This window comes from Budorcas taxicolor, chromosome 11 (assembly GCF_023091745.1).
Source record: "Budorcas taxicolor isolate Tak-1 chromosome 11, Takin1.1, whole genome shotgun sequence".
Classification (NCBI taxonomy): Eukaryota; Metazoa; Chordata; class Mammalia; order Artiodactyla; family Bovidae; genus Budorcas; species Budorcas taxicolor.
This window is the reverse complement of record NC_068920.1, coordinates 96,971,490-96,986,600: the sequence shown is the minus strand read 5'-3', so window position 1 is coordinate 96,986,600 and position 15,111 is coordinate 96,971,490. Positions and strand designations below refer to the sequence as shown.

The 15,111-nt window shown below is 40.9% G+C and overlaps 1 protein-coding gene across 1 annotated transcript in view; it reads right to left on the bottom strand.

Annotated features, from left to right (window-relative positions):
* EML6 (EMAP like 6) overlaps nt 1-15,111 on the bottom strand; it is a 288,561-nt gene that overhangs the window by 175,516 nt on the left and 97,934 nt on the right. The window contains exon 2 of the mRNA XM_052648401.1: nt 1,941-2,100. Coding sequence (XP_052504361.1) covers nt 1,941-2,100 — 160 coding nt within the window. The remainder of the gene's footprint in view (nt 1-1,940; nt 2,101-15,111) is intronic.

The window sequence follows — 15,111 nt, the reverse complement described above, 5'->3', positions numbered from 1 at the left end:
ACAGCTGGATCTCCCTCGGCTGCATTACATTTTCCCTGTGTGCTTCAGAACAAATTTTGATATAGAGTGTTTGTTAGAAAAACAAAATCAGATTAGAGAATGCGCATGTGAGTTCACATCTAAGCATTCATCTCCACTTGCACACGCATTCTGACACATTCAGCCTAATCAGGAAGTCAGTAACTGCAAATCTGAAGAAGTGTCACTATCTAGCTATTTCTCTTAAGACCTGGATATAATGGATCTTATGCATTATCTTGATTCAATTATGAGATTAGAGAGTAGTTAAATCAAAAACATACACCAAGGGGTCTACATGTGTACTGAACTGAACGAAATGATCACTACTCTCTCAAAATAGCAAGAAATATAAAGTTTAAAAAAACGACCCAAACCAGGTCAAGTCCTATAATCTACTGAACTGCCTGCAAACTCTCAGTTTGGTCAATTTTCTATGAGTAGTTTCACAGGTCTTTCTACATTATGAGTGCTCAATCGTGTCTAACTCTTTGCAACCCCACAGACGGTAGCCCACCAGGCTCCTCTGTCCATGGAATTTTCCAGGCAAGAATACTGGAGTGGGTTGCCCTTTCCTTTTCCAGGGGATCTTCCTGACCCACGGATCAAACCCATGTCTCTTGTGTCTCCTGCATTGCAGGCGGTTTCTTTACCACCGTGCCACCTGGGAAACCCAATATGAACTTAAGAGAAGTCTCTCTGAAATTTACCAAAAAAAAAAGATGGAAGGAATTAACTGGCATAAATACAAAGGGTGGAAGGGACAGAGGAAGGGTGTCTTAGGAACATGGAGAAGGCTAGAAGAAAAGGCACAGCTTTAGTGAGGAGGTGAATGTAGGGAGAGCCAGGAATGAGGTCTCTGTATTTCCAGTCCCTTCTCTGTGACATATTTTTAAAATTGAGATATAATTGTTATCTATTAATACATGAACAAATCTTTTCTATCAAGTGTTGCTGAAGTCCAAGGAAAGAGTCACTTTGTTGGAAGGGGAGACTGGGAGGGCTTCATGAAGACCTATGAAGGGTCCTGGAAGTATGAATCACTATAAAGGGCAAGGAGTGTGAGCAGGCACTGAAGGTGGAGAGGGCAGCATGAGAAAGGGTCTGGAGGTGCCCAAGTCTGGTCTCATAGAGGAATCTCACTGACGTGTCCAACTTGACTGCCGGGCAAGAGTGAAGACAAGGACAGAAAAGCTGATTAGCAGAGAATGCCCAGCCACGAGGTATGGACTTCAGTCAGGGGGTGCTCCAAACTTTTCTTGTTTTTAAATAATATTCTGACACTTTTGCAGTTGGTGAAATGCATTAGCAAGAAATTGACTGTGTGGAGGAGGCTCGTTAAGCGATTACTGGTGGCAGGGAGAATGGGAAGAAGAGAACGAATGTCAGAGTCACTGTAAAGAAACTAATGAATACGCATGACCAGTGACTGCTTGAACCAGAGGCAGTGGGTAGGGAAACGGAGTTAGAAGTCACCTCAAAGCTAAAGAGTCAAGGAGAATCTCGTCAGTGAATATTAGGAGGTGATGCTGTTTTCTGAAACAAGGGAAACCAAGGAGATGCTCAGGGCTGGAGGTCTGTGGAAAAGGTTTGGTCCAACCCTCGTTCCAAACAGGAAGTTAACAATGGAAGACAAAATACAATCATTGAGTCACTATGAACCTAATCAACGTGAGTTCACTTTCTGGAGGCATGTTTAACCAAATGGTGAGACTGGGGGAACCAAAACTGGGTCCTACCCAGAGGTGGGTGTCAGTGGCATGAGCATAGAAAAGGACCAAGCAGGTAAGGATTCTAGGAGGCTGACAAGGGAAGGTAGGGAGGCTTGATAGACTTTCAGAGCCTACAGGCTATGTTCATTATAATTCTAGGTGACTTGTGCAAGGTCATTAAGGAAAAACAAAATGGAAAAAGACACATACCTGTCCATCCGAGTCGAAAGTCAGGCAGGCAACTCCATGTGTGTGGACATCTTTAAGAATAGACACAGTTTGGACATTATAGGAATCCCATATACATATATATGGTTCCTTCCCAACTTGGCCAGTCGCAACGAGAGTTTTATCTGGATGTAAGGCAAGGCTGAAAAAGAAAAAGCCCTCTTTCACATCATTCTGTTGAACAAAGCTAATAAAAAAAATTGATTCTCTTTTATCCACATTTCTAATTTTAATCTAACAAGATAATCCCAAGACCAAAAGAAATTATTTAGCTGATTGGTCTAATAAAAATGTTTAACTATGGTGAAGAGAGGATTAGCACAGTTTAGCTGTTATTTCATCAGATTTTACCCACTTGGTTAACTTGAAAATCAGACAACTGGTATAATTCTATGATTAGAAAACCTCCTATATTCTATAATTGCCTTATGTTATGATATTTACTTACTGGTTTTGAAAATATTACTCAGCTTTCAAGTTCTTTTGACTTTAAATTGAAAAAAAAAATGCTGTTGCCAGGAGAAAATGCACTTCACAGAATTAATTAAATCTGCTTGCAGAAGCTCTGGATACCATCCTTATTAGGATTTCAAAGCATGGAGGGGGGTATCAGAGTCAAGTGCTGTTTCTGTATCTGCTGCCATAGATTATGTATTTTAAATGAAAATCTCTATTTTACATAAATTACCGTGACACCAACAGAACCGCCAATTACCCTGCCTGTGGTTTGTATAGAATTTTTCTTACATCTGTAGTCCAATCAAAATAAAACTTTGTCAAATGCCAACTGGAATTTCAAGGACTCTGTAGTAGTCAAGAAGGAGAAATGTAATCATTATTATGCCTGGATGAGAAATCAGTCTAATGTTTCAAATTTGTTGTGCAAAGAGGTTGTGCCTTTCTAAAAATATGTGTTGGTAATTTTAAAAAGAGAGAGAGACCTATAAAAAAACAAGCAGATGACTGTTTACACAATAAGCAAAAGTAGAATTATTTTTCTTTTCAGTTTCAACATCTGTCTACACAACTAACACAACTAGATGTTTTTCCCTGTTCACCTTTCAGCTTGACTTTTATAAGAATATATGCTCTGAAACTGACCCGTTGATTTGCACATTGGCTGCCCCTCACTACCTCTAGTTCCTTGGACATACTACTGGATCTCTTTTGTCCTTGTGTTCCTCATCTATAAAATGGAGATAATATATGAAAACTGATGACACAATGAATATAGAGCCTTGAGCATAGAGTAAACACGCAATATAAGTTTTATTACCATCATTATTTGTGAAACTGGCAAGGGAAAGATACAACCAACATACACGTGGTGCTCCTTTCAGAAACCATCTACTTTCTGAGTCTTTGCTCCATGTGTAGCACACCCCACCCCCACTTCTGCAGCCACCCAGCCTCATAGCCTGTTCTGGAGTCTCTCACCCCACTGTGCTCATCTGGCGGGTCTCCCTGCACACCTAGCACCAACTTTTGCACAGGACCCCGAATGCTGGCTCCCCTTCCTCACCGTTGGCCCTCCCAGGCCCTTGGACCCTGGTGCTCAGGTGCAGCTGGTCTTCTCAGGAACTTCCAACACCCCTATTCACAGGTCTTGGTCCCCCAAATGCCTCCTGAGCTGCCTTCCAATGCTCCATTTGCCCTCTCCCGACGAGGCTGGATGCTTGACAAGTTTTGGTTTTGGTTTTTTCTTGTTAGGCCAAAAGGGTAGAGTTGGAGCTGCTCTGAGGATGAGCTTTGTGGCTTCGGCTGTGGTGTGGGGAGTGAGTGCGGGTCCAGATGGAGGGACAGGAAGAGGATGAGCTGGGAGCGCTGACCATCAGGGGCATCTCAGAAGAATCAAGCCAAGACACTTCTGCAACCACCACCCTTCCCAGAAGCACCCAGCCCCATCTCATGGTCTCATGGGAACTTGGGAGAACTGCAGAGGCAGAGGTGTTGGGGATGAGAAAAACCTGGGTGCTCCTAATGCCAGCGAGGACACTCCAACCAGAAAGGAGTCTGGATCACACCGCCCATCAGGCAAATCTCAATCAGCCTCACCTGCCCTCCCCTCCCCCAACCCTGACGCCGAGTCACAGTGCAGGGCACTCCCCCCGGGGGCCTGGCCAGGTGTTGGGGACCAGGCTCTGACCCAAAGGCTGTGCATGGCTGATGCTGCCTGAGTTCAGAACCTGGGAGTGAAACACACACAGGTAGGCTGAAAGTCTATCACCTTTCAGGAGGAAGGACCCTGAAAGATGGGTCCGATCCCATCTTGGGCTGCAGCAATCCTAATGCACCATCTCAGGGCACATCCTGGGGGCCTGTTGTTCCCCCTAGCAGGAACAAGGTATCTGGCATTCATCTTGGGAGACTGTGGCTGCCTCTTCCTCAAGCCTTTTCCCTGAAACACCCCTCAGAGCACTGCTCTCCTTTCCCACCTGGTCCAGCAGCTAGCACCCTGCAGTGGGGGCCTTCATCACGAACTGCGCCCCTCTTGTGAACTCTGTCAGGGAGCTCATGGGCCTGAGCTGGGCCTGGTCTGCGTGGGGGGAGGGTGGGGTTCCCAGGAAGACAAACAAGCTGCAGGTGACTTCACTGCTTTAGTTGTGGTGGGAGTGAACGTAGGACCTGATGGAGGGGCAGAGAGAAGAGGATGGGCAGAGATGAGAAACACCTGGATGCCCCAAGTCTGAGTTGGCCATCTTAGTGCTTGCTGGAAAACATCCCCAGGGATAGTTATAAGGACTAACATAAAAATAAAATGTTAAAGGGTAGCCTTTTCACAGTAGGTGACTCTTCAGTCAGTTCAGCTGCTCAGTCATGTCCGATTCTTTGTGAGCCCATGGACTGCAGCAGGCCAGGCCTCCCTGTCCATCACCAACTCCTGGAACTTACTCAAACTCATGTCCATTGAGTCGGTGATGCCATCCAACAATCTCATCCTCTGTCATTCCCCTTCTCCTTCCGCCTTCAATCTTTCCCAGCATCAGGGTCTTTTCAAATGAGTCAGCTCTTCACATCAGGTGGCCAAGTATTGGTGTTTCAGCTTCAGCATCAGTCCTTCCAATGAATATTCAGGACTGATTTCCTTTAGAATAGACTGGTTGGATCTCCTTGCCTTCCAAAGGACTCTCAAGAGTCTTCTCCAATACCACAGTTCAAAAGCATCAATTCTTCAGTGCTCAGCTTTCTTTATGGTCCAACTCTCACATCCATGACTACTGGAAAAACCATAGCTTTGACTAGACGGACCTTTGTTGGCAAAGTAATATCTCTGCTTTTTAATATGCTGTCTAGGTTGGTCATAACTTTTCTTCCAAGAAGCAAGCGTCTTTTAATTTCATGGCTGCAGTCACTATCTGCAGTGATTCTGGAGCCCCACAAAAATAGTCTGTCACTGTTTCCACTGGCTCCCCATCTATTTGCCATGAAGTGATGGGACCAGATGCCATGATCTTAGTCTTCTGAATGTTGAGTTTTAAGCCAACTTTTTCACTCTCCTCTTTCACTTTCATCAAGAGGCTCTTTAGTTCTTCGTTTTCTGACATAAGGGTGGTGTCAGCTGCATAGGTGACTCTTAGAGGCTTTAAAACATTTTAAGATTGTAGAACACTTTATCATTCATCCATTCATTCAAGAAATCCTTATTTAAAAAACTATGAAATGTCAGGTGGTGCCATAGATAACATAAACAGAAGATACACTGCCTTTCTTTCAAGAAGCCCATCTTAAAAGGAAGGATGGACAAGTAAACAGATAATGGGCTGGCCAGGGCAGCCTTGAAAGCCCTTTTATTGTCAGAGAGCATCACTGACAATTATTAGCAGGAAACAACATCAATAGCTTCATAGTTTAAGAAGGTAACCCTAGTAGCACTAAGGAAGAGTGGAAAGAACAGATGGGTAAGGTCTATTAGGAGAGGAGGCAGAGAGGCCAGTTACAGACACTAGCTTGAGAGTGAGGTAAGACAGGGGCAGATGGAATGGAGAGGATGAGTCAAGAGATGTTTAAAGGAAAGAGAGAGAGAAAGGTTTAGGATGTTTGAGGCCAAGGAAAAGCTTGAACATGTCAAACCTGACAGTTTTTTGCTTAGGCAGTTGGCAGCATTGGAGTTTGAAGCCTGCGAGCCTGGTCCTGGGAAAAGATGGCCTTAATTCCACTTAGTCTCCAACAAACAGACTCTCCAGGTTACACCACCCCTGAAGTCCCCTGGGCTATGAAGAAGAGGATTTGACTAAGCTGTCTTTTTCAGGAGAGCAGGGGCCATTTCCAAAACTCTACACAGTTCCAGCATCATGGTGGAGTAAATTAACAAGGTGCTTGCTGAAGAGGAAGTGGATGAGCCAACAGTCATGGCTGCCGTGTTGCCTCTCTGCGCTGCTACTGGCACAGGTTCTACCCCGGGGACTGGAAAATAAAGAGGAATGAGCATATTTCCCCTACATGCTCAGGCACTTTCAAGAGACACAAATGAAACTCACTTTCACTGTGATTACAGCTTCTAGTTAAAATGCTTGAGAGACTTGGTAGATTTAAGGGGTTCTAAAAAACCAACAGTAAAAAAAATTGCTATTTCAGGCAGGTGTTCTAACTATAATTTTGTGATTTCCTGACTTTTCTCATTCCTTGAATGAAGGGGGAAATGAAAAAAACAACTTTCAACAAATCTTTATAGAGAGGCCCTCAAAATAATCTATCAGTGTGTGTTATCCAACTAGCAGTGTGTGTGACCCAAAAACATCCCATTTTGGACTTGAAATGTTTTTACTCTGGTTTTTATTATTCTTTTCATTCATCTTAAAGCACATAAATTTATCACATTTATTAAAATGTCCACATTGGATTTTTTTTTTGCCAGAAGTTTTTTTAACACTGTTCTTTAAACCACCGCTTCCCAGCCCACGATAGCCCATTTATACAAGTTCCTGTTTACCATTTGAATACATTAAGAAAATTAGCCACTTCTCCTTTTATAAGCCAAGTCTCTGACCTGATTCTCTGGCTTGCAAGCAACACTGCAGTGACTCATAGTGGTCCTATTTATCCACAACCACGGCAAGAATAGGGTGAATAGACAACAACTCTATTCATTTTCCATTACTCCACTAGCTTCCCAGAAACTTCACTTCTTCCACCTTAGTAACAGAATGACAGCATCCACGTATCTTTTAGAGCAGAGCCAAGTGGCGTTTATTTTGTTTTGAATTTGTCATACAATTTCAACAGCACTTTTTAATCCTCCTAAGAGAGTGGGGTGGGGAAACCAGCAAACCTTAATCAAAAGATTTGCAAGAGTGTAATACACGTAAGGTGTCGGTAATGGTGCAGTTACAGAAGCAATATTTTAATAAGCAGGTTTGAAGCTTACCATCAGGTATCTATTCACTTATTCTCACATCTCTGCATTTAGGAATTCAAGAATTTCATGAGAAGTCATTTTGAGCCAGATTTGCTTTCATCTAATTCCAAACATGTTTGGAATTTTAGTTCAGAAGCACTTAAATGACATAGACAGATAGATAGATTTATAGATATAGATACAGATTCCAAATCGGCCCCCTATTGCCTACTTAAAAACTGCTCTTTGCTTCTTTTACAGAGATGCCCTAAGACTAAGAAGCTACCCTAAGTAATGCCTTTGGATCAACCAACAGATTAAAGAGGGTCAGTCTCCTTATCCTATTAAGGGGCCATGATGAAAATTATCCTGCCTCCTGAATTCCTTTTGACAAGATTTCATCAGAATCAGCCGACTGTTGTGTTATTCCATGAAGAAATTACAGAAGTGGAAAGCACCATCACAACACAAAACATCTGGTTGACTCTAGGCTTCCCAGCACCTTCTTCACCATATCACAGGGTTGCAATTCTTTCTGTGACTAGAAGTACTGATGCCGTTTACTTATATTTTATGTCCATCTTCCATTTGAGGGTCCATAAATCCAAATCTCCGCTTTTCTAAGAAAACTGGCACACTACAAAATTTGTAGATTATTATTGCTTCAATAGCAATGTCACAATGTCAAAACTTTCAGAATTGACTCCCTTTCGCTGAAGGTCTCAATACAATTGAGGCCTTCTTCCACACCTACAGAAAAAGGTTTGGTGTCCTTTCCTTGGTACTCAGTTTATTGTACACATAGCAACAAAAAAGGGATTGAGCTTTCAAAAAACTGCTTTTCTCTGTGTATATATCAATCTAGTTCCGTTGGGAAATCCCATTTTCTGTTGCCATGGCAATAGAAAGCACTGCAGAGGACTTTCATCACCCTGTCTGGGAGAAGGAATTGATTGGTTTCTCCAGCATGCCGAGAGGGCAAAACCATGTCTTTCTGATGTCAGATAAAATGAGGAAGATTTCCCAATATGTTGTGTGGGGAGATGAGAATTAATAGAGTCATGAAAAAAGGTAGCTTTATGAGGTTAAACAAAAAACTCTCATCAACACTAATCAGTCCGAATTCCTGAAAGCACAAAACTATATTTGAGTACTTATTCCAAGTGCCGCATTTTAAAAAATGTTCATGATTCAGACTTGACTTTTTTAAAGCCTTACTTCATTTTTGCCCAGGTTGCTGCAGGGATTTTCTCAGTAATAACTTTCTATGTTAGTAGCATTTTTTCCCCACAGTAGTCTCAGGAAAACATGAAAGCCTTCTCCCTCCTTTCCCTGAAAATAACCCTGAGAGAATTTTCCAGTGTTGATGGTAGAAGTGCATCAGAGTGATTAGGCTGAACTGTCTGAGGGCAGAGGGGGAGGCTACTGCTTTCTGAGCTGAAGAGGAACTGGCCCAACCTCAGTGGATGTTCACCTGTGAGAATGAAAAGGCAAAGGAAGGCTCTTTTAAAAATAGTGGGCTGGAGGCAGTGGAACCTGAGATGAGGGTGGTTGTGCTCAAGTCCTCATCCCCAGAGATGCACTCGGCACAAGGGTACCACGCCTGGGGCTGTGATCTCACCTGATGGCCCTGCCCTCCATGTGGGCCTGGGCTGGACAAATGGAAGTGACAGCAGTGTCAACAGACCAGCAGGTCTACTACCATGCCCTGAACTGTGCAAGCCTCAGGGTACCTGTACCATCCCTGGTTGAGCAGTGCTCTGTCAGACTAGACTTCTCACAACCTTGATGAGTGGTACAGCTAATAAGAATAGATGTGATTCGGAAAAATAAAGACATACAATATCATACTTTGCATGCAGAGTGTTGCCATACTTGTACTGGTATGGAACCATATTTTAGCAATACCTTGACGCCACATAAAAGAAAGGCTAAGAGATTAGTGGTTTGTCTTTGCCTGAGATCGAAGCATGCAGCAGCATGCTAGAGTCAGCAAGAACGGATTGTTAAGTCTCAGCAATCTTGCAAATCAGCTGTTAAACAAGGCCACTGTTAATAATTATATAAACTTGCAGCTAAATAGATTATATTAGCCACAAAGGTAATACACACAAAAACTCATCACTTCCTAATTAGGTTACTATTACCTATAGTCTTGAGGTTATTAACTGTCAGCCTATCCAGCCAGTACAGAACAATGTGCCTTCTCTCTGCACATCTCTTTCCAACTGTTTTCAATGATGTGACCTTAGTGGTTTGAAATCAGCCAGGGTGGGAGCTTTCATATCATGGAAATCAACAAATGCTACAAATCAGGGCTTGATTTGTTATTTTTTCAACTGTCCAGACTTAAGACATAGAAGGATAAAATTTTAATAATGTAGTATATTCCATATTAAAAGTGTGTCGTGTCTATAGCTGTGACATTATGAATAACATGAACAATTAAGAAAATAGTTTTCCAATATTCAAAAAGTAGTATCAATTAGCAACGAAGTCACTCACATCACTAGCTAATGATTAAAGTTCTGACATAGATTTTTGTTGTTTCACTTTTTTCTTATTAATATAAACAAAATATCAACTCACATTCATATAAAGAACTATATTCATTTGTCAGTGATGTGAGGGACTTCCTTTCTGAACCAGATAGTAATAAAGTATTTATTCCTCATCTGATTTTGTCAAATCAAGGTTGAATTGCAACTATAGGTTGGCCATAGATACAAGAGTTCTCAAAAATCAAGGAAAGAATTTTTGAGAATTAGCCACATGGGATTTATAGTATATTATATATTTTATTATTATTTTGTAAATTGTGTACCACACATCATTTGTATCAGTAAAATTTATAACAAACTTATGAATATATATGCATACATACATTTTCTCTTCGAGAGCTTGTTCTTAAGCAGTTATCAGTACATCACTGAAGCATACCTCCTCTACTTACTGGCATACAAGTTTCTCACAAATCACCTTCAGGAAACTACTCAACCTCTCTGTGCCTCAGTTTCTCATTCATAAAATAAGAATAATAACAGTTCTACCTAAAAGAAGGTAAGCACTATTGTGAGGATTTAACAAATCCTAGAGTTGACTCATTGGAAAAGACTCTGATGTTGGGAGGGATTGGGGGCAGGAGGAAAAGGGGATGACAGAGGATGAGATGGCTGGATGGCATCACTGACTCGATTGACGTGAGTCTGAGTGAACTCCGGGAGTTGGTGACGGACAGGGAGGCCTGGCGTGCTGCTGTTCATGGGGTCGCAAAGAGTCGGACACGACTGAGCGACTGAACTGAAAGCAATCCCGTTACTTCATGGCAAATAGAAGGGGAAGAGGTGGAACTAGTAACAGATTTCCTCTTCTTGGGCTCTAAAATCACTGCGAATGGTGACTGCAGATATGTAATCAGAAAATGACTGCTTCTCAGCAAGAAAGCAATGACAGACCTAGACAGTATGTTGAAAAGCAGAGACATGACTCTGCCGACAAAAGTCCCTACAGTCAAGGCTATGGTCTTCCCAGTGGTCACGTATGGTTGTGAGAGCTGGACCGTAAAGAAGGCAGAGCATCAGAGAATTGATGCCTTCAAACTGTAGTGCTGGAGAAGACTCCTGAAAGTCCTGTGGACAGCAAGGAGATCAAACCAGTCAATCTGAAGGGAAATCAACCCTGAATATTCATTGGAAGGACTGATGCTAGCTTAGTTCCAGTACTTTGATCACCTGATGTGAACAGCCGACTCATAGGAAAAGTCCCTGGGAAAGACTGAGGGCAGAAGGAGAAGAGGGCGTCAGAGGATGCGATGGCTGGATGGCATCACTGATGCAATGGGCATGAACTTCAGCAAACTTCAGGAGATGGTGAGGGACAGGGAGGTCTGGTGTGGTGCAGTCCATGGGGTCGCAAAGAGCTGGACACGACTGGGCAACTGAACAACAACAACAAAGCGATGATTAAAACAAGAGTGCTTACAACATAGTAAGCAGTATATAGATGTGTGGCTATTATTAATTAACTGCCAGACTGCTCAAAACAAACACGTGGGACCCCTGGGGACTGACATTCTAAGACAGGGAAAGTCATGTACATAGAGAGCTATTGTGATGTATCCTCCAAAATTTAAAAATAAGACCACCTTCTGAGAATTAAAACTGGTAAAAACCACATAAATGGATGACTGGTTATCTAAAGAACTGATTCAAAGGAGAAGATACTCTAGGCAAGAAGTTTGAAAATTGTATATAGTCATGATTAACAGTCAGAGAATCTGGACTCAGTGAAATCAATAAATATGAGTAGAATATTAATAGAAGAGGAAGTTCTACATAAAGCCTTTATAAAAGGGAGTCAGGATTAAGAAAGTAGAGCATTGGCATAAGGATAGACATAGATTGATGGAACAAAACTGGGTCCATCAACAGACTTAATATTTGTCTGGTCAATTGACTTCCAATGAAAGCATTAAGGTAACTTAAAGGGGAAAGATAGTTCTTTTAAACTAAAACAACTGGACATCCACATAGGAAAAAAAAAAAACAAAACCTCATCACTTACCTCTCATCACTCACAAATATTATCTTAAATGACCAGAGAGCTAAATGGAAGAACTAAAACCATGCAACTGATATAAAAACATATGAAAACCTTTGTGACCTTTGAAAGACAATCATTTTTTCAGAGAAGAACCAGAAGACATTAGCTGTAAAAGAAAACAATTGATAAATTAGACTTCAGAATTGAAGCTTATGCTCTTTTAAAGACACCATTAGGAAAATGAAAAATGAAGCCATAACATGAAGAAAATTATCAAAGAACTTGTACCTGGTACATAAAAAGAATGCTTACATTTCAATAGTAAGAAGACAACCCAACTTAAAATACAGCCCAAAGACTTTAAACACTGTCAAAGACAATTAAAATGGAAAAGGCTGACAACACCAAGAGTTGCTGAGGACGTAGAATAGCTAGGATGCACACACACTGCTGATGGGGAGGTAAGGTAATAAGTCACTTTGGAAAGTAGTCTGATAGTTTCTTATAAAGTTAATCATACAGTTATCATATGACCTAACAATGCCACCCCTAGATATTTACCCAAGAGAAATAAAATATCTCTAAATAAAGACTTATGTACAAATATTCATAGCTGCTTTATTTATAACAGCCAAAAATTGGGAATAACTCAAATATTCACCTACAGTGAATGGATAAACAAATTGTTATATATACCATGGGGCCATTTTCAGCAATAAAAAAGGAATGAACTAAGTATTGATACACACAGTAACATGGATGAATCTCAAAAATAGTATACTGAGTGAAAGAATCCTGGAGCATTCAATATCACTAAATGTCTTCATCATACAAAGTTAGGAGCCAAAAGACACTGTCTATTGTTGATGCCTCCAAAAATAAAAGTGCAAAAATATAAAAGTTACAAAGGTAAATGTTAACAGAATTAAAAATAGGAACCCTTTGAGGAGGACATGAGATGGGACGTAAGAATGGCATATATAAGCTACATCTTCATGTGTCTTGAAAGGAAGTTGATCATGTTTAAAACAGATAAATCAAGAAAAAGCAATTAGGGCTTCCCTGGTAGCTCAGTGGTAACGAATTCACCTGCCGGTGCAGGAGACACAGGCTCGATCCCTGATCTGAGAAGATCCCACGTGCCACAAAGCTACCTAAGCCCATGAGCCACAACTATTGAGCCTGTGCTCTAGAGCCCAGAAGCCACAGCTGCTGAAGCCCGCACGCCCCAGAGCCCATGCTCCACAAGAGAAGCCACCACGACAAGAAGCTTGTGCACCGCAGCTAGAGTAGCCCCACTCGCCGCAACTAGAGAAAAGCCTGTGCATCAGGGAAGACCCAGCACAGCCATAAATAGTTATTAAAAATAGAAAGAAATAACAATTACTATTGTTTAGCGATGCATAGGTAATCACCAGAAAGAAAAGTCATGAGATTTAAAACTGTCAAGAGGGAGGGGACGTATATATACTGCATCTACTGAGCTGATCATATGGTATTTTGCTTTATGTATTAATGGGCTTCCCAGGTGGCACTAGTGGTAAAGAATCCACCTGCCAAGGAGACCTGGATTCAATCCCTGGATTGGGAAGATCCCCTGGAGGAGGGCATGGCAACCCACTCCAGTGTTCGTGCCTGGATAATCCCATGGACAGAAGAGTCCGGCAGATTACAGTCCATAAGGCCACAAAGAGTCAGACATGACTGAAGTGATTTAGCATGCACATAGGCACACTGATTTTTAACTGTTTAATCAATTTGCATTTTTGAGACAAACCCTACTTGGTTGTACATTTTTGGTTTACTTTGATAATTTTTTGTTAGTGCATTTTTGCATCTCTGTTCGTAAGATATATTAGTTTATAATTTTATTTTCTTAAATTATGTTTATCTAATTTTGGTGTCGGTTTTGCTGGCCTCATCGAGTAAGTTGGAAAATATCTCCTCCTTTATTTTCCTCAAGAGTCTATGTAAGACTGGCATTATCTCAAGTTTCTTTTGGCTATTCTAAGATCTTTACATTTCCGTATAAAAGTTTGAATCAGCTTGTCAGTTCTATAAAAATAGCCTCTTAGAATTCCAATTGATATTGCATTGAATTAGTTAATGTGGTTATATTTCACTAATGAAACCATATAGGCTCAGAGTTTTCTTTGTGGGAAAGTTTTTGATTATGAATTTGCAATGATGTTTCCTCTTTAACTCTTGATAATTCTTAATAATTTCTGTTCACTCTCTCTTAAATCAGAATTTCTGGTGGCTTATAATTTTTATTAATCTTTTCAAAGAACCAATTTTGGCCCTGTTTATTTTCTGAAAATTGTTTTTCAATTTTCTATTTGATTGATTTCTGTTCTTTGTTTCTTCTTTCCTACTTATTTTTGTTATAAATTGAAGAAGCTGTTCTAAGGGCAATGTAGTCCAATATTTTCAATTCTTCTTGCTTGCCATAATTTGACATTTAGGTAGTTCTGAAAATTTATCATTTTTGAGAGGTTTTGGTTTTTCTGATAGGTTTAACCATTCCTGCTTTAAGGGATATTATTTATTCCCCAGACACTGCTTAGATAAGAAAAATTGGACTTGTTTTCCTATTTAAATTAGCAACTGAGATAAAACCTGAGTGAATAAAAAAATTTTATGTTTGTTAATTATGTAGGACTCCTACATCTTTTATTTTTCTGCAGATGGAATCATTAAAGAGAGTGCAGTGTTTGGAGAAATGCAATGAATAAGAAACTTGGCCCAATGTTAGCCTTTATATGTCTTAAAAATTCTATATGAATCGGTGAAATAAATAATTAATCTTTGCCATTAACATTAATATTTGGATATAAGTTTAAAGAATATTTTGCACTCAATTCAAAGCTGTGTTAAATTTAGCTTGGATCAGTAATCTAGAAACCATCCTTCTATGAGTTCCTGTCAGCCTCTCTTTTTCCCCTGGTTCTGCAGTACCCGTGTCACCCACATTTAAGCCCATTGCATCCTCGACCTGCAGACTGCTCTGGTTTAGCTTCTGAGACAATCCTGATGAAGGTAGTTCTGGCCCTTCCCCTGGCTCCTTGAACCCCTACCAATGACTGTACACTGTTCCCCACTTGCACGCGTGTAAATTAAAGTTGCCACTGTGCACTCCATTTTTACATTCCTCTAAGGCCTCCCAGGGTCTCTCGAGAACTGGGGCTTTATAATGCTCTTATTAGTTCATTCCTTAATACCAGAGCATTACTCCTGGGTCTCACCTGGTGCCTGGGGCCTCACTGAACACAGATT